The sequence below is a fragment of the Podarcis melisellensis genome (genome assembly GCF_964234715.1).
Source record: "Podarcis melisellensis genome assembly, chromosome: 7".
NCBI lineage: Eukaryota > Metazoa > Chordata > Lepidosauria > Squamata > Lacertidae > Podarcis > Podarcis melisellensis.
Window position 1 is genome coordinate 44,420,234 of NC_138539.1, and position 24,229 is coordinate 44,444,462.

Genomic DNA, 24,229 nt, shown 5'->3' on the forward strand with positions numbered 1-24,229 from the left:
GTTTCGGCTCTCCAAAGCAAGCAAAGAGCCTTTTAGAAGCCCTCACTCTCTCCCCAATGCCAAGACTCGCTTTTGCAAACCCCATATCCAACTCGTCTTTCCTGCTAGCTACTATAAACTGTTTCTCTGACCATACCCAACCACTTGCAGAGCACCAAACCAAGACCCGACACTACAGACAAGACTGCCTACTGATGACAAGGGCTGTTTCCTTAATAGCAATCAGGAGCAATAGGTGATGTTGGCAGCCAGGACAATATTTCCAATTTATAGAAGTATTATAATTCCAGAACTGAACTGTTTCATAACCTGTTTTGTAGGTACTATGTGTTTCCTCAATTTTAACCAGTATTGACTCTGTCAATAGTCGACCACAAAAAAAAGCTTTTGCAAAGAACTATAAGAGTAGGTTTATTTCATTCAGTGTCAAGAGTAAAAATAAAAATCCTAGAACTTTTAATGCATTTTTATAATGGAGTTACTGTCAGAAGCGATTTTATACTTTTGTAGTTGATGGATATCAAGTTCGCTTTTCTTTGATTTTGGTAAAGATGCCATAAATAAAAACCTAATCTAATCTATTCAATACAACTGTGCCCATGACATTTTACAGAACTGGATCGCAAATTGAAAAAAACAAATAAGACTAATAAATTCAGAGTAAAAGAGTTTGCCAAGCGCATGAACTTGATGTCCCATACTATCAACTTAGCGTCTCAGGTGTGTAGACAACCAAACAGCAATTTCCACAATCCACAAGAACCGAGTTCAATCTTTTATGAAGAAACTATAAGAAGCATTAAAATTGCCTCACAGTTCTATTTCAATATGAAATACATTTACAATCATCACAGTAGTGAGCAAGCTATTCAAATGAGATTTTTTTTTTTAATCCCCAAGATTGCAAATCAATTAAAACATATGATTCAGCTAGCATTAAGCACTTTTACATACCATTGTTCCAATGTCCCCACCGTGGAAGGATGTGTGGGTCCAGAATTGGCCTCCACAGTGCTCGCTTCGGCAGCACATATACTAAACAGAATTGGCCTCCACAGTCACTTACGGACTCATTGTTAAAACCGTGTTTATGGAAGACAATCTTACTTGGCTACGAGTGATCACCAAAGAAGAAGAAATGTTATGTATTACTTCAGGTGAACCTCACTTATAAGAGCTAGTTTGATGGCCAGACTATAGCATAGAAATTTGCCAGTAAGAAAAACTGGGAACTGAAAATACGGTACAAACCAGAACTTGACAGTAGGCTGAAGCTTCATTTTTCAAAGGTGTTTAAGATTCCTGCTTGGTGCAATGAATTCTTCCTTCCATATGTTAACAGAAACCCTTCCCCAGAAGTGAAAGATAAGGCAGGGAAACACTGAATTTCCTCATTTAATTGTTCTTAACAAATTAAGTAACTGAATACAGAAGAAATCTCATTTGTTTAAGGCCTTGGTTTCTGAGCAGCTGAGGGATTGAGCAAACTGAAAACATTTTTTGGGGCTGCCACTGAGTTCTGTTACTATGAAATATTTCTTTTTACTCCAAAATATTTCCATGTCTTCGAGATAAAACATTTAGTATTACAAAAAATCCTTTCACTATCTGAGTGACTGGTGTTTTAACTGCATACATACAGGGGAAAGATAAAATGGCTATGCGATTTTGCAAACTGAATTAATGTTACATTTTCTTCTTGTCCTTCCTTATTCTTTTGTTCTTCCCCAGCTGCTTAGATAAATTTTCCTAGAGAGAGGAGGAAAAAAATCAAAATGAGCACGACTTATTTCTTACTCTGCATAAGCCGCTGTGCTTTTCTGCACTGGTAGGATACTTTCAAGGTTAATGATCTACAATTAATACTCTGTTTACTGAACGGATTCTGAAAAGATTGATACTTGTGTCATTAAGATTATTTCTGAATGGAAAAAGTTGTCTGCAAAATGATGCTAACCATTCATAACCATTGGAGACGTTACAGAAGAGATTCCATTTCAACTTTTTGCCATTAGGCTTTATATAGGAACTGTTTTCTCCTAGGTATGAGTGACAGACAATACAACTGGAGCTCTTTCTTGCCACCTGTGGGGCTTTCTGCACAGAAAACAGGCACTACATTAACAACATATCGTAAATAAATTACACTGTACTTTCCATGGCACACTGGTGTTGTTTCTGATTAATATAATTTTTTAAAGAGTAATGTCTAGACTATTATGCTTCATTTACCCCCTCTTTTATATGACCAAGATCAATAATACTATTGTATAACCCAATGAATCATAAAACACCACATGTTTTTTTCAGAGCAGGTGGCGTTTTAGGGCTCTGAAAGATTTTAAGTATTGGATGCATTCCAAAAAACTTAGCAACTGGTACAAAAGACAGTTGATTTCAGATGAACATGAAGTTTTTACAGGTTTTATACCCTGTTTACAGAATTACCTTCAACACAGGGTAGAAATTAGTCTCCCAAAAATTCAAGACCCTCTGTCACTTTCTATAGCCTTTACCTTTAAAATTTTCCATCTCTCCACCACTGCCCACCTAATCTCCTCTTATTACATGTCTTAGCTTTGCCGTGCTTCATGCTGCTACTTGATCTTTCCCTCTCTGTCTTCAGTGCTCATCTGCCAACTCCTGTTCTTTCCTTTTGCCACAGAAATCATGCACCAAACACATCAAGCAGAAAAGGAAGCAAGACCGAAAAGTGGCCTTCAGCCACCCACAAGCATGCACCTCTGACTTTATTCCATTGTTTCATTCTCAGAACCACCAAACTACTTTTAAACTTGGGGAAAAATTTAAATAGTAGTTTTATCATGCAACAAGTAAACTGAAAAATTCAGTTACGTGTGCATGCCATTTTAGAGAGTGTCTATGTGTGTGGCATTTCAGCAGCCAGTTAACAGAAGCCATCGCTATTAGAGTAGACTTACAGGGGGCTTGGTGTAGTTCTGTTCCACAAGTATATTTCTGGCACAATTGTTGATGTGTTTAAAACGATCTGGTCCTAGCAGGATGCCACCATACCAGCGGGACACCACCACCAGAACATTGCGGACATCCAGGATCTGTATAAAAACACTTGTCCATTAACATCTGGAAGATGAGGTGTGTGACTTGTGTCTGCCTGGATGTGCTCTCCTGTATACAATGAGCATGTGTCATTGTTGATGCCACTCTCTGGAATATTTCTAGAAATAAACATTACCCCCCCTTTTTTTAAAAAGCACAAGCCAACTCCGTCTACCCTTGCCCAAAATTCTTTAACAAGAAAAGCTGACATCTGACTCTCGCTACTGGGGAAGAAGTACAGCAGGGAGAGGAGAGCTACTGTAAATGAAATGTAGAGGTGTGCAGGAGTGGAGGCAGCAGCGCCACCTGCTGGACCCTAGACCTCCCATTCAGCGAAGGCTAAAATCACTACAGGGGGGGAAATCCAGCAGCTGAAGCTCTTCTGGCCATGACATATAAACAGGGGCATTGCGAGGGCGTTTAGCTGAGTTTTAGGAGGATGCCCAGTGTGCTATCTCTGGGCCCCCTGACCATTAGGTCCAGTTGTGGCTGACTCTGGGGTTGTGGCGCTCATCTCGCTTTATTGGCCGAGAGAGCCAGCATACAGCTTCCGGGTCATGTGGCCAGCATGACTAAGCCGCATCTGGCAAACCAGAGCAGCGCACGGAAACGCCGTTTACCTTCCCACCGGAGCAGTACCTATTTATTTACTTGCACTTTTGACGTGCTTTCGAAATGCTAGGTTGGCAGGAGCAGGGACCGAGCAACGGGAGCTCATCCCGTCGTGGGAATTCGAACCGCCGACCTTCTGATCGGCAAGTCCTAGGCTCTGTGGTTTAACCCACAGCGCCACCCGCGTCCCTATCTCACAGTGTATGTAGGACAAAGAGACATGGATGGAGAGGAAGCTGCTGCAGTGACCTGCAACACTTGTGCCCTGTTTGTCTTCCTGACTGAGAACGGGCAACACTATGCCTGCAGCAAGAGCAAGCTGGAAGAGAAGCTACAGCAACTTGAAGCCTCTTAGAGACCAGATATTAGATGAGGCTGGAGCATGACACACTTGTGGAATGCTGGACACAATCTTTCACCTGCCCACTGCATGTATCTAGTTTTTAAATACAGCCATAAGGCTGATCAGCATGCAGAAACCAATTCATGCCCTTGGACCAGATTAGGCCTATGCTTTCAAATTATCTCCGTTGTAAGACCCACAAAGATTCTTTAAAAGTTTTGTTGTTTTCACCAACATATACAAACAGTAAAGAATTCATGATAGCAAATACGTCACAGAAGAGAATACTTTCCTCCCATCCTTTAGCCAAGTAGGTCCTTCCCAAGGGTGCTCTGTGATGGGGAGTCAGTTTTTGAGTCACTGCTCATAGAAGAAAGAAAACACCACCAGATCTCTGGGAAGTCATTGCCAAATGCTTTAAGTCCCAGATATTTTAAAACCACATTGGGATTTTCCAAAAACCAAATTCTGTCACAGACATCAAATTTCAAGTGTTCAAAACTGTAAAACATGAACAGGTCATGTTGTCTTCATCTCCCTTAGGAGGAGATCTACTACAGTAAAAGGAAATAGCACACAGACAAAGAAGGTAGTCCTCCTTGGTTTCAGACACAATTCATAGCAATTTCTTTTGTAATAAATCCCAGTTGCATGGCTACTCTTTTCACTCTTGACAGACGGAGTGCTATTAAGGCTTTTTGGGGCTCCCATGCCTTTAAATGAAGCGCTTCTAATTTACAGGTTCAAGCAATTTTATTGCCATCTATTGATTACATTGGGGGGATTAGTGACTAATCTCCCCTTGAGTAGCCTCCCTGAGAATTGCCCTGCGTCAATTTCCTTTCCCCACATGGGAGGCTAATTACTTATTTCCTTTTTTTTTAACAGAAAGCTAGCGATTTATTTTTTTTTAAATGTACTTGATTCTTCTACTGTTATGGCTTGGCACACGAGGAGGATGAAGAACTTTTCAGCAGGTGCAGAGTTTATGGTTAATTATGGTTTGATGTGACGTATGAACTGGGCTTCTATGTGATGTGATGTCACCATATTTTGAAACACTCAAGTCCCGTCAGCCAGTGATGTGTGGCATATGGGCAAGGAATCTCACTGCACCATAATGTAAATGTAATGTAAAGGAAACAGGGGAAATTAGGCACAGACTGCCATTTTCAGTGTTTCTGTCTCTAGTATCTTTCTGCAGATCTTGTAATTCTACACCTAGAAACTGAAATTTCCACTAAATAGTACCTAGATGGTAGGATGTTTTTATTACTTTACAGTATTTCTCCATCATTTAGCTCCCATGTGTAAAAATACTCAAATAATGCTTTCTAGTCATTATCTATCGGCTATCTAATCTATCTATCTATCATCTACACTCAATACAGATTTGTAGAATAAACTTTATTTTAGAACTACAATCCAAACACTAGGGGGGGATTCTCCAATTACCAATTGGTTCCTTTTACCTGCATGAGATGGAGAAGACGTCCACCTGCGGCTGTTTCACCGTCATCTTCACAATCCTGTAAGAAAGTCTGCTTGTCTTCACAGTATATCCTAAAAGCAAAAAGTGAAACAAAAAGTGTCAAGTAGCAAAGCAAACATCCTGACATGTTTGCTGCTTATCCCATAATACATATCTCAACAATATTGTTTATGGGGCTCTTGCTTTTATTCAAACGCCTTAAAATCTATCATTACCAACTGTAGTTACACTGTATGACAGTGCGAGAGAGTTTTGATGCTATTAAGGTAACAATCAAGGCAGATGTTTCTCTCGTTCATCCCTCTGAAATACCGTATTTTTCGCTCTGTAACACGCACCTGACCATAACACGCACATCGTTTTTAGAGGAGGAAAACAAGGGAAAAAACATTCTGAATGAAACAGTGGATGTATCATTTTTGTGCTTCATGCTGTGGCCACAGACATGTGATCTGATGGTGAATTTGGGGTGACCCAATGCAAAAATCCTGAGAATCCCTGTGGATCCATGCTTTGTAACCACGTTTTTGCACCACTGCAGCCCCAGGCAACAGTGGGTGTGTGATTTTTGGGGAGCAGGCTGTAGTCATGGACATGCTATGTGCTCTGATGGTGAATTTGGGCTGACCCAATGCAAAGATCCTGAGGATCCCTGTGGATCCATGTTTTGTAACCACGTTTTTGCACCATTGCAGCCCCAGGCAACAGTGGGTGTGTGATTTTTTGGGGGCAGGCTGTAGCCATGGACATGCTATGTGCTCTGATGGTGAATTTGGGCTGACCCAATGCAAAGATCCTGAGGATCCCTGTGGATCCATGTTTTGTAACCACGTTTTTGCACCATTGCAGCCCCAGGCAACAGTGGGTGTGTGATTTTTTGGGGGCAGGCTGTAGCCATGGACATGCTATGTGCTCTGATGGTGAATTTGGGCTGACCCAATGCAAAGATCCTGAGGATCCCTGTGGATCCATGTTTTCTAACCACTTTTTTGCACCATTGCAGCCCCAGGCAACAGTGGGTACGTGATTTTGGGGGGACAGGCTGTAGCCATGGACATGCTATGTGATCTGATGGTGAATTTGGGGTGACCCAATGCAAAGATCCTGAGGATCCATGTGGATCCATGCTTTTTAACCACATTTTTGCACCATTGCAGCCCCAGGCAACAGTGGGTGCGTGATTTTGGGGGGGCAGGCTGTAGCCATGGACATGCCATGTGATCTGTTGGTGAATTTGGGGTGACCCAATGCAAAGATCCTGAGGATCCATGTGGATCCATGCTTTTTAACCACATTTTAAGTGGGGAGGGAAGGAAAAACACAGAACGGACAAGGAGCACGAGAGGGGTGTGCAGAGAAGCAGCTGGCTAAGAATGCAGGAGAGGGGTATAACGGCAGGGAGGAAAGGAAGGCAAAAGTTTTCCCTCACCTACCCACCCAAGCCAGCCAGCTCGCACGCTCTCTCTCTCTCTCTCCCTCCTGCATGTTTTCAGCAGCACTCTGCTTTCCCCTCTCCTTGCCTGGAGGGGAGGGGCTTTCCCTGCTCTTTGTTCCGTTTAAGCAAACACAGCAAGGAAACAGAGGAGGGTGGGCAGTAAGACCCTGAGGCAGAATGCAGGAAAGCAGCCGCTTCCTCTTTTCAGGTTTCCCTTCTCCAACACGCGGTTTGATTTTTGCCTGATTTTTCGGCTCCAGGGACCACCCATTCGCTCTATAACACGCACAGACATTTCCCCTTCCCTTTTAGAAGAAAAAATCTGCGTGTTATAGAGGGAAAAATACGGTAATTGCCACTGAAAATTGGCTACTCACCTGTATGCGTATATATTGTGAGTAGCACTGGCTATTTTCTTATTCTTGTACAACTCAGCAAGAACATTTTTCACCTACGAAGGAAAAAAAGGGTTTTTTTCTCCCAATGTATAAATGCTTATATGCTTCACTTTTAAGGTTTTGCAAACAAGGTTCATTCTCTGCGGTTACTACTAAAACATTTCAATTAAATTAAATTAAATTAAATGCAACAGTGGTGCAGACTGAAATATGGCGTCCATACTTCTGGTACAAGAAATTATTCATTTGCGTAAGTACGTTTCCTTGGCAGTAAATGCCGCTGGATGCAGTGGTGTATACGTCTGTGCAAATGTGCCCAGGACAACAGCCTGCAAGTGTAAAATTTAATAATAATAATAATAATAATAATAATTTTTTATTTATACCCCGCCCTCCCCAGCCAAGGCCGGGCTCAGAGCGGTTTACAAGCAATAATAAAGACAAGATGAATGATTACAACTTAAAAACAAAAATAAAATACAACATTAAAATAATGGAACATTAAAATATTAAAATGTAGCCTCATCGCAGGAGGAGAAGGAAAAGAAAGGAAAAAAAGAGAGGGAGGGAATCAAATTGGCTCCAAGCCAAAGGCCCGGCGGAACAACTCTGTCTTACAGGCCCTGCGGAAAGAAATCAGATCCTGTAGGGCCCTGGTCTCATGAGGCAGAGCGTTCCACAAGGCCGGAGCCAGAGTTGAAAAGGCCCTGGCTCTGGTTGAAGCCAATCTAACTTCTTTAGGGCCTGGGACCACTAGGGTGTTGTTATTTATGGACCTTGAGGCTCTCCGTGGGGCATACCAGGAGAGGCGGTCCTGTAGGTACGAGGGTCCTAGGCCGTGAAGGGCTTTAAAGGTCAAAAGCAGCACCTTAAATCTGATCCTGTACTCCACCGGGAGCCAGTGCAGCACTGGGTGAAAATGCTCCCATGGCAGAGACCCCGTGAGGAGCCTCGCTGCAGCATTCTGTACCCGCTGGAGTTTCTGGGACAGCTTCAAGGGCAGCCCCGCATAGAGCGAATTACAGTAGTCAAGCCTGGAGATGACCGTCGCATGGATCACTGTGATCCATTAAGACAGCCTTTGCCAACCTGGTGCCCTCAAGATGTTTGTACTACAATGCCTATCAGTCAGCATGGCCAATAGAATGACAGGAATTGTAGTTCAAAATATCTGGTGGACGCAAGGTTGGCAAAGGCTAATTTAAGATTTGGTGTAATGGTAAAATGCACCCAGTACCACCTGAGATAGTGATGCTCAAGGAAGTTAATGTGTTAACCACAAAACTCCAAAGACCATGAGTGCAATGAAGGTCTTTCCAAGACAACCAAGGGTGCCCCAGAGTACAACTTCAGCTACATGGACTGTTGGGGCTTACAAGGAACATGGACTGGGATGGGGGGAGAAAAGAAAGGAACAGGTTACAGATCGACAGAAGGGCTGATTCTTTGGGTTAGCATTTTTTTTACCATTGCCCAGCCTCCATGTTCGTCTGTAGTACCTTCTATCCCTTTCCTTTGGATGAAAGAGTCTGGAACTTGGACTGTATCACCAATGTCCTTAGTTATGATATAACTATACATATTTTAAAAGGCACTTTGAGAATGGCTGAAAAATGTGATGCAAACATAAGATGAGATGCTGTATTTCTTTCTCTAGACAGAGCAGAGCTCATGGAGTATACCTTCCCATCTCCACCCTCCCCTTTCTCCACAGAGCTCTGCAATTCTGCTCTGTGGGGTCCTTCAAAGTGGTATTGGGAAATGAGGGAGTCCATGAATGGAAGATGCACCTGGGATTCAAGCCATTGCCAGAATTTTAAATGAAGAGGGTGGATGGAGTAAAGAAAAGAAGGTGAAGATGAAGGATATAGCAAACTGTTGTAGAAGGAAAGCGCTGGAGGAAGATCGACCTGCAGCTCTTAGCCTTGGGAAAAGTTTTGTATGCTTAGAAACGTGAGCAGCCAGCCAGGTACAGAGGGCCAGTCTTGTACATTTGGCAAGGCATGTGAGGAGGTGAAAAATGGGGCCCTTGATATCTTATTAAAGCAAAACACTACTGATCAGATGCCAGAGAAGATGCACTGCCTGATCTAGAAAGTCACAAGGGGCTCTTTGTGTTAGAAAATAAAATATGAAGCGGTAGAAATAACATCAACAGGCCTTTACAGATCAAGACATCAAAGGCTGCTTCTGGGGGTTGGCACCCCAGACCCCCACACCATCTTCCTGTTTGAGCTCTATGTCACTCATAGTAAATGTAAAGCTTTTTTCTCACTCAGAAACTTAAATCAACAGGATGAATAGTATGTGGATTAAAACAACAACACACACTGGTTTGCTTTTTTGCCCAATAGGTTACAGAATCTATTGTGTTAAACTGTGGAAATAATCAAGATTCCTCCAATACCCCTTTTACACATTTAATCTTTGTCTGCACTGTAGGCCCTAAGAGCTCAATAAAGAATTAGATGGTAATTTATTAGTTGTCCTTTCCCCCCATATCTCCTTAAACGTAGTTATCTATTGTTTTGTTCTTATCAGATGGCTCATGTTTCCCTGTACTAGATAAACCCTGTGATGAAAAAACTGTTTTAATAAACAATGCATAATTAATACCACTTTAAGCAAAACATTATTAAAGCTGTGAGAGCTTGAGAAAACATGCCTGGCAAGCAAATTGCTTTTAATTCAAAAGGAGAGAAAAAAAGTCATCTCTCTAGAGTTATCAAAATACATCTCCAATATTTATCTTTGCAGTATTCCCATTATTTCACAGCAAATTCACTTACTATGCTGGAGAGAGGAAAAAACTGATATAGCATACCTCAAGACACAGTTCACAGTATCTGCAAAGAGAATTTTGCTTTGAAAACAGTTTCCCAAATCATATATTTCCCTTTCTAAGGGGAAAAATGCACCAAAGGAGGGCAATGTAAATAACTAACTGTGCTAATAATCAACCAGCAATTCTAGAACAGTTTCCACCACCACCACGCAAATGGGACTGAGCTGGCACAGTCTGGTATGTGTGCATTAATAGTGCATTCCTATGACTATCTACTCAGGAGTATGTCCCACTGAGGCCAGTGGGCTATACTCCAATCTCTAGTGGTGCAGAAATGAAACTTCTGACAAATTTGCAAAACTAAGCCGGGTTTCAAGTTGGATGGTGGACCACATGTTGAGATGCCTGCGTTGCAGGGGGCTGGACTAGATAACGGTCAGGTCCCTTGAAACTTCAGTCACCACAGTTATTCATGTCAGCAGAGGGGAGCAGCCTAGGAAACAGGAGGTGTTTGCACTGCACCAAATCCCACTACAGTTGCTCACAGATGTATTTCCCTCAAGTAATTTATTTGCAGAGGCATAAAGCTGGCCAAGGGACGTGGGTGGCACTGTGGTCTAAACCACTGAGCCTCTTGGGCTTGCCGATCAGAAGGTTGGCGGTTTGAATCCCTGCGACAGGGTGAGCTCCCGTTCCTCGGTCCCTGCTCCTGCTCCTGCCAACCTAACAGTTCGAAAGCACGCCAAAAAGTGCAAGTAGATAAATAGGTACTGCTCCAGTGGGAAGGTAAACAGCATTTCCGTGCACTGCTCTGGTTTTGGTGTTCTGTTGTGCTAGAAACAGCTTAGTCATGCTGGCCATATGACCCAGAAAAACTGTCTGCGGACAAACGCTGGCTCCCTCAACCTGTAAAGCGAGGTGAGCGCTGCAACCCCATAGTCGTTCGCAACTGGACTTAACTGTCAGGGGTCCCTTAAAGCTGGCCACTGTTGATACTTTGGTCTTATGCTTTTCAAATAAAAGCTTTCACGGAATAGATAATGCCTGTAGGACTCTGTACGTTATCCCAGAGCTGAGGATAACATGTGCTATTTCTGTGCAACCCACGGCTCAGTTTCAAGCCAGATATACAACCCTATTGATTCAAAAGGTTACCACTCATCTTTTCTTATCTGATTATCTTGAATCCAAATTACTGCACACCTCTTTTTTTACAAATATCCTGGATCCAAAAGGCTACCACGCATCTTTCAAGATGATCCTGAATCTAAATTCCTCAGGCCATTCATTTTAATCTGGATAGCAACATTTAAGCCAATAAAACCCTCTGGAATGGATGACAGAGATCTGTATTTTGCAGAAGAAAACATATTTGTGGTATCTGTGTTAAGCAAATAAGAACGTATACATACATGCTTACAAATGTATACTTATAACCTAGAGAGGAGGAGACTGAAAGGCCTGTCAGAAAGCAGATTTTACTAACCTGTTTGGGGCTCACAACAGGTGCTAAATGTGCCTGGAAAGTGCTTCTTCGGTCTGTAATTGGGTTTCCATGATAAATAGGAGGCAGCTCTTCATCTGCAAATTTAAGAATTTAGGTTTTGTGCAAAGGTGGACTACTGTACCTTCTCTCCAACTAATTCAGAATGGCCCTGCTAAACTAATCTCTCCCTCCATCTCCTACGATCACAAGCCTCATTCTTGTCTTTTAAATCCTTTACACCGATTTCTTTGCTTGCCTTCCATCAACTTTTAAAGCTTTCCTTCTCTACAGCTTGCTACAAGTTTACTATGGGTTAAAAACTGCAAACAAAACGCTGCCTCAAACCGGGAAGAAAGTCGGGGAATAGCTGTGCATGAGCAGAGCACATGAACGAAAGGCTCACTTCATGCTCATGTACGCAACACATGCATCTCTTACCAATATTTATAAAGCGCAAGATATAGTGGGGGGGAAATCTCCATGCCCGACTCTTCTAATCATATAGCATAATCTCACCTAGGATCACACTCCTGTCTCTTCTGCACCATGCCATTTGCTAAGCCTTTCACTGTACCAACAATAACTTCCCTATTGATCCCTTCACAACTGTGGTAAGGGGGTCCACACATAGAAAGCAGTGTGAGAGCTATGGCATTTTCTGATCCCACCTCTGATGTCCATGTGCTGAGTGAGGTGGATATCTGAGGAGGGAAGGTTCAGGAAAGAATGATCAGGGTTCCAGTTCCCACAGAGATCTGCGCATGTAGTCTTCCCTAGCTCAGACGCCCATGTCTAACATGCAGAAGTTGGATATATATATTTAAGAGACACAAAAGTAAGAGTGGAAACATAACTAAACAAGCAATAGCTACTCTACCTGCTTGGCTTTCTGACAGATCAAAATTCAGAGTTACAGCTGCACATTCCCGGAGGGGTTGATACTCCAGTGAAAAATTCTCGTCATACTCCAGATCAGTTTCTTCTGTAATTTTTTTAACATCTGGTCCTACTGGTATAAAAGCAATACCTGCTTTAAAAGGCTTTCTTGACAGTTCAAACTATTTTAAGTGATTGGTAGCATCTGTGGGGAAGTTAGTGGTACAATTACATTTGCAAGTGGCACTTCTTAAGAAACACATACTTTGAAAAATAAATAAAAAGGATGCATTGGTCATTCAGAGGGCAGAGCAAATTATTAATTGTAACTGTCAGAACCACATGTAAAGTACAGTGGTACCTCGGGTTAAGTACTTAATTCGTTCCGGAGGTCCGTTCTTAACCTGAAACTGTTCTTAACCTGAAGCACCACTTTAGCTAATGGGGCCTCCTGCTGCCGCCGCGCTGCCGGAGCACGATTTCTGTTCTCATCCTGAAGCAAAGTTCTTAACCCAGGGTAATATTTCTGGGTTAGCGGAGTCTGTAACCTGAAGCGTCTGTAACCTGAAGCGTCTGTAACCCGAGGTATCGCTGTATTATAAAATATTTTGGACCCACTACTAGGAATACCTACATGTGCAATTGTCACATAACAACCTACAGACAGGTTGCATTATTTTTCTGACATCCAAGTGTCCCCATATCAGAAAAAAGGAAAATGCATGAAGTGACACTCACACATCGTATTTTTCAGAGTTTAAAAGAAACGCAAGGGTAAAATTTGCATGTGCAGATTTAGAGAAGAAACAAATCATAGCAAGTATTACACAGATCTTGCCATCTAACTTCTGTGCATTTTGAACTTGCAAAAATTACCTCAAGGGATCACAAACATGTGTGCAAACATGGTTCGTATGTCTAAATTTCCCATTCCCGCTATGTGACTCTCACATTTTCAAAAGCCTTGAAAAACGTAGTAAGCTTATCACTTCTGATAAACTCAAGCAAAGTTCAGATGATCACTAGGAAATTTCAGCAATAATCTACAGATGTGGTAAATCAAGGCAAATTATTTGGCAAAGATTACTATAACGCCCCTTATTCCACTATATCTCTCAGGATGCTCCAATCATTTTCACCCACATGCTGATTCCTTAGTACAGCACATGACACCAAAACATTATACCACTAGAGGGCAGAGAGAACTACCAAATGCGGGCATGGCTAAATGCACGTCTGGGTTCAAAAATGCTTTGCAGAGGATAGCAGAAAAATATGTGGGTTGCAACATGCAGTTTTCAAAGCCACACCAATAGTTGCCAAAAAAAAAGTACAGCAGATCACATTAAAGATCCCACCCTAAGTGTTGTAATCTACCTATTAATTTCCCCAGTAAATGTGACACCCTTCAGGAAGAAACTAAACAAAAACTATCATACTGAAATGTCTCTTATTTATTTGTTGTATCATGATGATAAAATTGCAATTTGGAGGAATAACAGAAATCCCAGACTGCATCCCTGTATATTCCCATTGCGTTGCTGTTCTGTTGACAGAGAAGCACAACTTTTGTATGGTGGTTCCCACCCTTTGGAATTCCTTCCTGTTAGAAATCAGTCAGGTTCCATCTCAATTATTTTTTTGGTGTCTATGGAAAACCTTCCTTTCACAACAAGCCTGTTAAGTAGATATTTTTATTCCCTGTCTGTATCAGCACTGGGCTTGAAAATTGTGTCTATATTGTTTAACCGCTTTGCAATGTCTTGTTGGAAGCAATTGATACATGAAATAAATAAAAACAATAAATAAATATTCCAGAACCTTAAGCCACATACCACGTTAATTAGTACCATTTCCATTGCATAAATCTTTTTGTATTCCTGGTTTCAGTTCTGCTATCAGATATTTTTAAACACTTACTAAACTGCAGCTGGTATTCCTGCTTTAATAGCACTCTCACCGTTTCTAAATTTAGGAGGAATGCTGAAGCCTCCGAGAAGTGGCTAAAAGTGCATTTTTAATAATAATCTACTGATCTATTGGAACTAGATGTAACACTTTGCTTGAAATTGGGTTTTATTGGGGGGGAGGGGGGATATAGAAAGCAGAATTGATCGTTTTCTCAAGCAACTGAAAGCGTCTTAGCCTGCCTCTGGCTTTATTTACGCTGCCTCACATGATCTAGCTGCACTGGGGCCTTACAGTGAACGAAGGCAAGACTGTGTAGACTGCCATAGCCCTTCCCATGTCTGATCATAAGGCCTGCATGTACTTCTGGTTATTGGGTCACATGGTGCCCAACAGGCTTTAACACAGCCTTCTCACTTCCCACTTGTGGTTTTTCTACATAGCAATGATCAAAAGTAATAATTTAGGGTTATATGCAGTGCCGTGTGAGCAGTTATGTGTGTGTGCAACAGGACTTCTCCTTCCTTTCCCCACGTGTTCCCAAAACCTGCTCCGGAGGTTGCTCAGACCCGTTTAGCAGCTTACCTGAATCAGAAGACTGTGATTTTTCTATCAAAAATTCACGTATCTTCTCCACCCATAGATAAAGGATGCTTTCACCAAGATTCTGTCTGAAAAGCATGATACAACATATACAAATCTACTCTAAAATTACTTTTTTAATGGATAGCATCCAAGAAATCTATATGTTTCAGATGTGGTTTAGGAGCCTTCTTGTGTAAAAATATCCTATGATACACCACTTTCATTCCAGGGACACGGAGTGGCTCGTTCTTTAGGTTTTGGAAGAGAGCAGCCAGGAAGTGCAAACCTATGCATGCTTCCTCAGAAGTAAGTGCCACGTGATGTCGCTTCCAGCAAAAGGTTCTGCTTCATATTGCTTTTTCAACATTGCTGCCATCTGCTGGAATTATGTATAAAACATTTCAGGACAGTATTTAGATTTTTTAAAATATAACCATGACATTTATTATTATTACATTGTATGTTTGTTTGCCTTTTACTCTGACAGGACTCAAGGAGGCTTACAAATAAAACAAGAATAGCTAAAACCCATAGAAAAAATGATTAAGCATTAACAGAATTCAAGCACATATATAAACTGAAAACATACAAATAACTGCAATAAAAGCAGAATGCCAGCAGCTATGCTTCTTCCTAAACAGGGCACTCGAAAGTCATGGCCCTTTCAATACGATTTACAGATACAGCCACACCCACTCTCCGCTGGTTTGTGAAAACATGTTTTTCACAGAAAGCAGATACTCTGCTAGATCCCAGCTTCCCATGCTTCTTTCTATGATTCGTATTCCTACAAACAGTACAACTTACACATAGAGTTCTTCCAGATAATTTGCAAGTTCCGCATATTCCTGTCCAGAAAGCCAAGGAGCACTAGAATAAAAAAAGGAACGTACTAGTTTAATATTTGCATCATTTTAAAACCATTTTCTACTTCAAGATACTAAAAACACCTCATCGTGATTATGATTTTATATGCTTTGGCAAAATCAAATCATGTTGCAATTATATCTTCTTCTTCATACTGGGACAGTACCCATATCACAAAATATGATAATAAAAAACTAGGAAGAGACACATTTTCACTTGCTTTCTCTCTTATGTTGCTATGATTTAGAGTTTGCTGAGTTCCTTTAAACCAGGACGATTAGCTGATTTTGGCCAAAGGGCTAAATTCCATGTTGGTCAAATCTCCAAAGCTGAAGTGTGTATGGTCACCACACACTCACTTGCGCCACACAAGCCTGTGTATCACACACAGAGAGTGGTTACATATTATGAAACTAACAGTTTGGAACAAAAGGCACAGAAGCTTTTTTCAAAAATTTTAACATATCACTTACTTAATTTGATAAATAGGTGGTGCTGTTGTCGGATATTCAGGAGGAAGGATCACCTGAAAAGTTTTAAAAGTAAATTAGCCAGAAATTTTCATTCCAAATCTAGCTGGGGACGGGGTGGAGGAGAAATGCAGGAAAGCTCCAAAACATTGTTAAGGTATTAAATAACTGGAAACACTAGTACATAAATTCTTATATGACAGTCCTGCACACAAAGTGAGCCTTACTTATGCATAAACATGTGCAGAATCAGTATCTTAGGTACCTTATGGCTCTCCCATAATATACAGATTTTACTTCTCCCATTTTTTCGGCATTATACGTGAGACAGATGCAAACATTAAAGGACAGAACCCACAGAACTATCTTGCCAACATTAAAACATACTTGGAGAAATAAAAATCCTAACCTACAAAGTTTTGCTTTTTTAAAAGTTACAGAACTCGGCAACGACTAATAAAGTAGGATGTGTCTCCCTACATCTGACTGCATCATTTATAAATCAATTGTGTGTTAAAGAATAGTCCTGGTTATTCTTAAGTAGGGCACCAACAGTTTCAAGATAGGGTGGGGTCACATTCCTCACCACATTCCCCAATGCTGCATTGCCAAGCTAGCGCTGACTTCTAAAGACTGCATGTTGAGTGCAGTCACCAGCAAGGGAACCCCTGCTCACAAGCAGCACCTTGTGCTTACAGGCTTCACAGGATCGGAACCCCCGATTCTACAGGGTTCCTGACTGTGTGGATGCCCAGTGCAGAAGCAGCTGTGTGTTTGAAGGGATCCCCTTGCAGACAACCAGTTATAGTTCAGTTGTCAGAGGGTGGAGCTGATGCAGAAGCACTTGCCCTGCTCTAAGCTTGAAATCAAGAATGCCTTATATGTGAATGATGCATAACGAAGGCTAAAGTTAAACCCAAAAGATCTGAGGCCAAGCCACAACCCAGAATTCCTTCATTCTTCATTTTACTTGTATGCTGCTTTTCCACCAAAAGAATCAAGTTCAAAGCAGCGTACAACAACAACAACAAAACAATACCTCTCAAAATCAACCATTTCAGAAGGTAATAAAACATTACAGTACATTTACAACGTTATACCTCCTGACAATAGCAAAAGTAGGCTCAAAGATGCCTATCCGAGACACCCAGTTGCAAACTCAACGCCTAGTTATGTTACAGCAAAACCTACCTGCAGACAGAGTCTCCACTTTGGCTTTTCCAGGCAATCACTAATCTGAATGCAGAACACTTTTGCATCTTCATCAATGGAGCACCATTCATCGCCATATACAGCAGACAAGGCTTCAATTTCTTCTGTCTAACAGAAAATTATGCAGTAATATTTTATTTTATTTATATACCGCTTAACTACAATAATTTCTAAGTAGTGTGCAATAAACTTGATGCAATGTAAATAAAATTACAAATTCAGAATTCAGTTGTTGGAATAAACAAAGTCTTCAGTAGTCAGCCCAAGCTGGCTCCCCAACACAGTGGCTGCTTAGGAGCAAGGTGTAACAGAATCGGAACATATGAAGAGCCTGCTAGATCAGGCCAGAGACCCATCTCATCCAGCACCGTTGCCTCGCCGTGCCCAAATCTAGGTGGACTTCACTTTAGGAGGCAGTCAGAGAAATGCACGAAGGAAGGATTTATAAGCAGCAGCTAATAATGATGGTCGCATTAAGCCTCTGCATACCAGGAGGTGGGAAAGATTCCTTAAGGCTATCCTGGAAGCATCTATCCGGCCACTACTGAATTCGGTGGAATTGGGTCAGATCCAACGGGATGACGAATATGCTTCAAGGTGATACTAGACTACAATGCCCATCACTCGCTAACCATGCAAGTTGGGGTTGCAGGGCGATGGAGTCCAACCATATCTGGAGCCACATGTGCGCCCCCATCGCGACCTTAGCATGCAGGCAAAACCCCTTAGGCAAACGCCCCGTTTCCCTGACCTGCCCCCTTCTCCAGGAAGCCGAGCCCGACGCCCCGCCACCAGCCTCCCGCTCCGCAACGCGCTCACTTGTCTCTGTGCCGTTTCCGGGTCACTCGCCGCCATCACGGCGCGGGGAGGCGGAGCTCGCGCGTCCAATCAGCCCAGCGCCCGGGACGCAGAATCAATGCCCCCGAGAAAGAGGTCAGCGCATGTGCTAAAGGCGAGGTGCAAAAAAACTCCAAAATTTTGGAAGACGCGTGTTGCCGCCTCTCTTAAGAGCCGAGAGTCGGAGGCGCTCGGGTTCTCGTGCGGAAGGCATGGTCACCCTTTAGGAAATAGGTATGGCTGAAAGGCCACGGGGAAATACAATATGCAGCAGGAGAAACGCATGAAGACCAAAAAGATGCAAAAATAAGGTGTCTTTTTCAGCTTCCCAGTCGCGGTAAACAGCTGTTCTATAATTCAGCAGAAAGTGTTTATAGATTTGGGGGTGCTGCAAAAGGGATTTGGCGTTCAGTAAATGTAAACACAGACTTGAACGCAGTCCCATTGGATCCAACAGAATCTGCTTTTTATTGGTGTTTATGGTAGTAGCTTGCATTGACGATTTTGAAAAGCTAGAACACGGAACCATTGGCCAGCTTGCAACGTTGACAGGACTGTGTGGAAACTCTCACTATGAATAAATTCATCAGAATGGGAGTGGTACACATGGCCTCTGCAATTTGCATCATTATGAACTTGAAAGTACAGTTACAATATTGCTTCAGGCCCAGGGACAAAGCAGATGTGGCAACAACCACAGAAAATGTCCTTACCTGCTTGAACACCTGTGCACATATTCTAGGTGCACCCTGTTACATACATTTAAATGCTTTTACCACATTTGTTGGATTGTTCACATGTAGTCTCCATGCCAAGAACACGTTTACTAATGCTATACAGTATGTGAGTAGACAAGTACAAGTGACAAGTGCATTCAAATGTTCATTTCTGTATAGAACACTTCTATACTAAGCATCGTATCTATGGTTGCCATTAAATCTGCTGCGATACAGCATGTTGAACACTCCCAAGCAGAAATCTATGCCAAACTGAGCCAAGCAGTGGCCCAAAACATTACTGGAAGCAATTACAGGGGAGCCATAGAATATGGGTCAAAACAGGCATGGTAGTGGCCATAAATAAAGTGCTCACCCAAAAAATACACAAAGATGTCTACCTAGAAGTCATGTGTTCCAACCTACAAGCCATTTTTCCCAGTTGCTAAGTCCCATTCTCATTTCCACTATCTACAGAAATTGGATATATCTAGACTTAAAGGCTTTTCTGCATTTTTCCTTTGTGAGCTTTTTTTTAAATATAAATTTATATGGCTAATTTCGTTGAAAATTCAGGTAATTAAAATAATGATTATCTTATGTTTTGACATTAACCTATGACTTTCTAAAAGAATGACACTGATAGGCCCCTCTAAGAAGAAATGAAAACTACACAATATATGCATTTTGGGGGGGGGAGGGGGAATCAAGAGCACTTGCCTTCTCACTTTTTGGTGTAATGCAACAGCAGATGACACATCTATGGGGGGGGGATAAAAGGCCATGCTAGTCAAGGTAATGATGAAATAGTCTGTATTTTTTGTGTTAACTTCTTCTAAAATCTGAATGTATTCCCATAATAGGCCTTACCGCATAATTTCTTTTGAATGTCTTATTGGCTTGATTTGAGGTAATAGTGTGAGACAGGTAGACCTGCAATCATAGGTTTGTTGCAAAGCAAACTGTGTTCAGTGTCTTAGGATTCATATTGCTGTAGTTATCTGAGCATGAGCAATGCAGTCTTTGGAGATGACTGTTTATTATCATGACGGCTATGTTTTATATGTTTTAACCCTCTTTTTAAGAGTCAGTTCAGATCTTCATGCTTTCTGTTCCCAACACTTCACCATCATGTCCAAATTAGAATGGTTTCATCTCCCCTATGATGAGGTACTCCACTTCTGTGCTGAGAGTACACACATCCTGCCGTAAGGAGAGATCATGTACAAGTTAGGAAACAGGAAACGTGAAGCAATCTTGTGCTTCCTATTCCAAATCTCCAAGATTCTAACAGCAAATTCACACAGGAGACTGCAGCTGTATTAACATTTAGTAAACCTTGCAGATCCAAGTGAGAGTACCGTTTGTGAAAACTATTCCTCCACGTGGGTGGCTACAATTCTTACAGTGGTGGCAACTCAATGAATTTCAGATCTCTCTCTGAAGAAACTTGTAATTCTCTGGAGGAGGAAGAGGTCTCAGCCACTCCTTGTGAGTATCCATGATAGCTAAACTCATTTTTGAATGGTAAGAGTTCCAGATAAGCATCAGCCCATCCTAAACACATTTTACACATGGATCTTATGCGAGCTGGTGCATCTGATCTCATTTATATAAGCAGTGAGTCACTGGTTATTGAAAGTAAAAACATCTTATTTTTTAAACTTAATTTGAATTAAGTTTTTAGCATCACAAGGAACATTTATTTAGGATTGTAATATTAAATATAGGACAGACATGTCTGTGTTGCAAAAGCAACAAGATAGTTCGGCATGATTTTAAGAGACCATGCAGTTAATATTAAAAAGAATAATGTTAAAGTATACAGCCTTGATTAATCAGAATGATGTGATCTATCTACCCCAATATTCTTTATCAAAAAGCACAAGAAATAATTTCCTGATCACTTTTTGAACTTCTTAGGTATGGGAATGGAGTCTTGGTCCCGTTATCTTGTTTCTCTTAAAATAAATATCCATCCCTCATTACTTTATCTAATCTCTTTATTAATCTATTATCACCATTGGTGATCATGAACTTTGACGGTGGTAAATTCCATAGACCAAGGCTGTGATTATGTCATTGCAGCAACTTTTATTTGAAAGCTCCTTGATGTTACAGCTTATGCTCTGCCAGCCATTTTTGTAGTTCTGTTGTTTTGTTTACAAACTTCTGTAAGATTATTTCATTGGCTAGACTCCAACCAAAATACAACAGTGAACACTGAAAAGTGTTCCATTCACTTTTCAAAATGATGTGTAATGTTCTGAGCTATCTCTTTAAGAAAAGAAATGAAGTGTTCACATCCTTCGAAAATTCAGTCCTATACATATTTACATTAAATTAAGCCTTTTAAACTCTATAGGTGTTGCTTCCAAGGAAATGTGGATAGGCTGCATGCTTCACTAACACAGGCATTCAATTGCCTTGATAGGTAGTTTTGTTTTAATACTGCCCCCTTCTCTGTACCTCCTACTCAGGAAAGTGATAGCTAGAACTCTACATATACAGCACCAGCACCATAAAAACATACATTTTGTATAGTTTTTGTAACATTCAATTTCCTGGTACTTTTTATGTGATGCTATTTCACAATGTTATCACTATATTTTAATAAGAAGAAACCAAACACCACTAATAAAAACCGCCCACCTCATTACATCTTCCTTAGCATCTTTCTGGCTTCTAGTTCCTTCGGGTTAAACATGTCTAGTCAAGGAACAACCTACTCTTGACAAATTTTCTCACGGCACTGTAGCTCCTGGCCTACTTTTCCAGTACATTATCTAATGGGAAATGGAAATTACTTTGTTTCAACACACTGGCACATTATTATAGTCTGTAACTATTAGCAACACTTTACTACAGATCTGTCTGCAGTTTTGGCATTATCACAGCTATTGCAAAATTATTCTCAAGTGCTGAAGGCACAAGTTAACACACTATGAGCTACTGCAGAAAACTGCATGTAGGAATTAGGAGCACATGTATATAACCAGTCTGGGATTTATTTCATTCCATGCCACAGGGTCTTCTTCTGACGCAAGGCAAAATACTAGGTAAGAAAATAATTAACATTTGGTGTATATTTTTAAAAGCTTCATGTCAGCAGTTAAAACCTGTTTTCCACTGTTCCATTTATTTTTCTAGCATTGATATAGCTTATCATTCAGTTCATTGTCCTTGTTTAAAAAAATGAGCTTTTTCTAAAAGTTTATTGAGAAGCCTGTTTTAATGAGATGCCTCAGCTCATTTATAAAGCTCATATCAAAATCAGATTATGCTATCTATATGAAGATTTTCTCTACATATTCTCTCCAAAACATCTTGCAGACATTAGTAGAAATGAAATAATAATCTAAAGTATTAATATTGCACAGTAAGGCTTCGGACTGGTCTTGTAAAAGCTTGTCACTGTGGGAAGAGGTTTTCTTCAGTAAATATACATGTGGAAAGTGATTTGGTGCATCAAATCGTTCATGCCAAAATAAAACCTGTTTGCCTTTAAGGTGCCACAAAACACTTCGTTTTTGCTTAGCTCTGTAATTCTGCAGGCACTCCTTACACAACTTACTCTTTACTCCAGACCTCAATTTAAGAGTGAGTCTTGCAGTCCAGTTCTATCTCATTGGGTTCAGGGATACCTAACTCTGCATAGCATTGGGCTGCTATCAAGATGCAGTTAGGCTGTAATCCTCTGAGCACTTATTTGCCAGAAGTCCTATTGTACACAATAAGCAATTACAGTTGTGCATTCTGGTCCAGCTATTTAAATCCCTGCAGAACCAAGCCTTGCCATGGGCATAGTCAGGATTTATGTTGGGGTGTGTGTGTGTGTGTGTGTGCGCGCGCGCGCAGGACACCCACCTGTCATCATCCTCTGTCTGGCTCTGGCTTGCAGATTCAGGCTGAAATGTCTCAACAACAGTTGTTTCAAATTACTTTCTTTTCACCCTAAGTGCTCAGAAAAATCTGTCAACATCTTCACTAGGATGTGCCACAACATCATTGAAGTGACCCCAGCCAGTACTGTATTTCAATTTCAAATATTCTGATTATTTCTACTTTTAGTAAGGTATTTTATTTACTTGATTTAAGGGGGCAGGCCGGGGCAGCTGCTCCCCTGCCTCCCTGCCTAAACCCAAGCCCTTCAAGGTGAGAATGAGGAACCTGTGACCCAGATGTTGCCAGGTAAAACTTCCCTAAATGCTCTGCACCGGCCGCGCTGCCTGAGGCAGGTGGAACTTTGGAGCCTAGTTGCAAAGACGTGTTGCTCTTGTTCACAAGGTGGCAGGAGTACCCGCAGTTCCCTTACTTCCTCGGGGCAACAAAACCTGCGGCGTCTATGGGGTGCCGGTGTCTCAGCGCCGGCCGAGTGCCTCGCGCGCCTCCGCCGCTGGGTGGAGCTTTCCCTCTCCGCTCTCGCCGCTGCCTCCCGGGAGCCTCTTATCTTGGCAGGAGGAGGAGGAGGAGCGCGGCCGGGAGGGCCACGCGGTCACGTGCGCGGGAGTGGGAACTACAAGAGAAGCCGAGGGGAGGGGGGCGCGCGGAGCGGACCGCGGCTGGTCGGAAAGGGTTGCGCAGCTGCCGGCCTGGCGCCGCCGCCCGAAGCGGTGAGAGAAAGAGGGGAGGTGGAGTGTGCGCGCACACACGAGGGGAGGGGGGGTGTTGGAGGCGTAGAAAGCGCAAGCCCAAAAAGACCCCCCTCCTCCTTCCCCCCCGCCTCCTTTCCGCGCGCGCGGAGAGCTGAGGAGCTTCCCCCTCACTCTGTGTTTGGGGATGGGAGTTTGCGCCTTCTTCCCAGAACCTGTGAGTGCGCTTTCTGCCTCGCTCGGGGCGTGCTGCCCTGCTTGAACCCCGCTCCCCAGCAGCACCCACCCCCTTGGCTGGCAGCTGCAGCGCGCTTCGGAGTGGCGGGGACCGGGGGTTGCAAATGGCGAGCGCGCTCCTGCCAAGCGCAAGCTGCGGGGCCGCTCCCTTGGCTGCGCTCTCAGGATGTGCAATAATAGTAGCGCGGGGCGCAGGAGGTCCGGGCAGGCTTTGCGCAGAAGTGCGGGTCCTGCTATATAGCAATTGCTCGCGTCTCGTTGGGCGGGGGGAGTTCCTCCACCCTACCAAAAACCGTC

The 24,229-nt window shown here is 42.2% G+C and overlaps 2 protein-coding genes across 10 annotated transcripts in view; one reads left to right on the plus strand and one right to left on the minus strand.

The window, feature by feature from the left end:
* Nucleotides 1-24,229, plus strand: part of OSBPL1A (oxysterol binding protein like 1A) — a 156,449-nt gene that overhangs the window by 59,351 nt on the left and 72,869 nt on the right. The window contains exon 1 of one of the 4 annotated variants that reach the window (XM_081919180.1): nt 22,013-22,162. The exons of 1 other annotated variant lie outside the window; for it this stretch is intronic. In XM_081919180.1, coding sequence (XP_081775306.1) covers nt 22,123-22,162 — 40 coding nt within the window. In that variant the 5' untranslated portion in view covers nt 22,013-22,122. Of the gene's footprint in view, nt 1-22,012; nt 22,163-23,618; nt 23,717-24,229 lie in introns of those variants that run through there. 2 more of the 4 variants (XM_081919181.1, XM_081919182.1) reach the window with 2 other exon arrangements.
* On the minus strand, nt 1,378-18,483 carry IMPACT (impact RWD domain protein). Of its 6 annotated transcripts, none has more exons than XR_014170549.1 (11): nt 18,183-18,331; nt 17,530-17,658; nt 16,342-16,394; nt 15,809-15,871; nt 15,002-15,087; nt 12,510-12,641; nt 11,633-11,727; nt 7,341-7,414; nt 5,509-5,599; nt 2,943-3,150; nt 1,378-1,749 (listed from the first exon to the last, which is right to left on the minus strand). XR_014170549.1 is itself a non-coding variant. In XM_081919195.1 (11 exons), exons 1-11 carry the CDS (start codon nt 18,403-18,405, stop codon nt 1,687-1,689), a joined length of 954 nt encoding a protein of 317 aa, XP_081775321.1. In that variant the 5' UTR covers nt 18,406-18,483; the 3' UTR covers nt 1,378-1,686. The 6 variants fall into 6 exon arrangements, 5 of the variants coding, with proteins under 5 accessions (XP_081775321.1, XP_081775319.1, XP_081775320.1 ...); XM_081919195.1 differs by lacking the exon at nt 18,183-18,331 and adding an exon at nt 18,370-18,483 and having other exon boundaries at nt 2,943-3,077; nt 12,510-12,638; XM_081919193.1 differs by lacking the exon at nt 18,183-18,331 and adding an exon at nt 18,370-18,483 and having other exon boundaries at nt 2,943-3,077.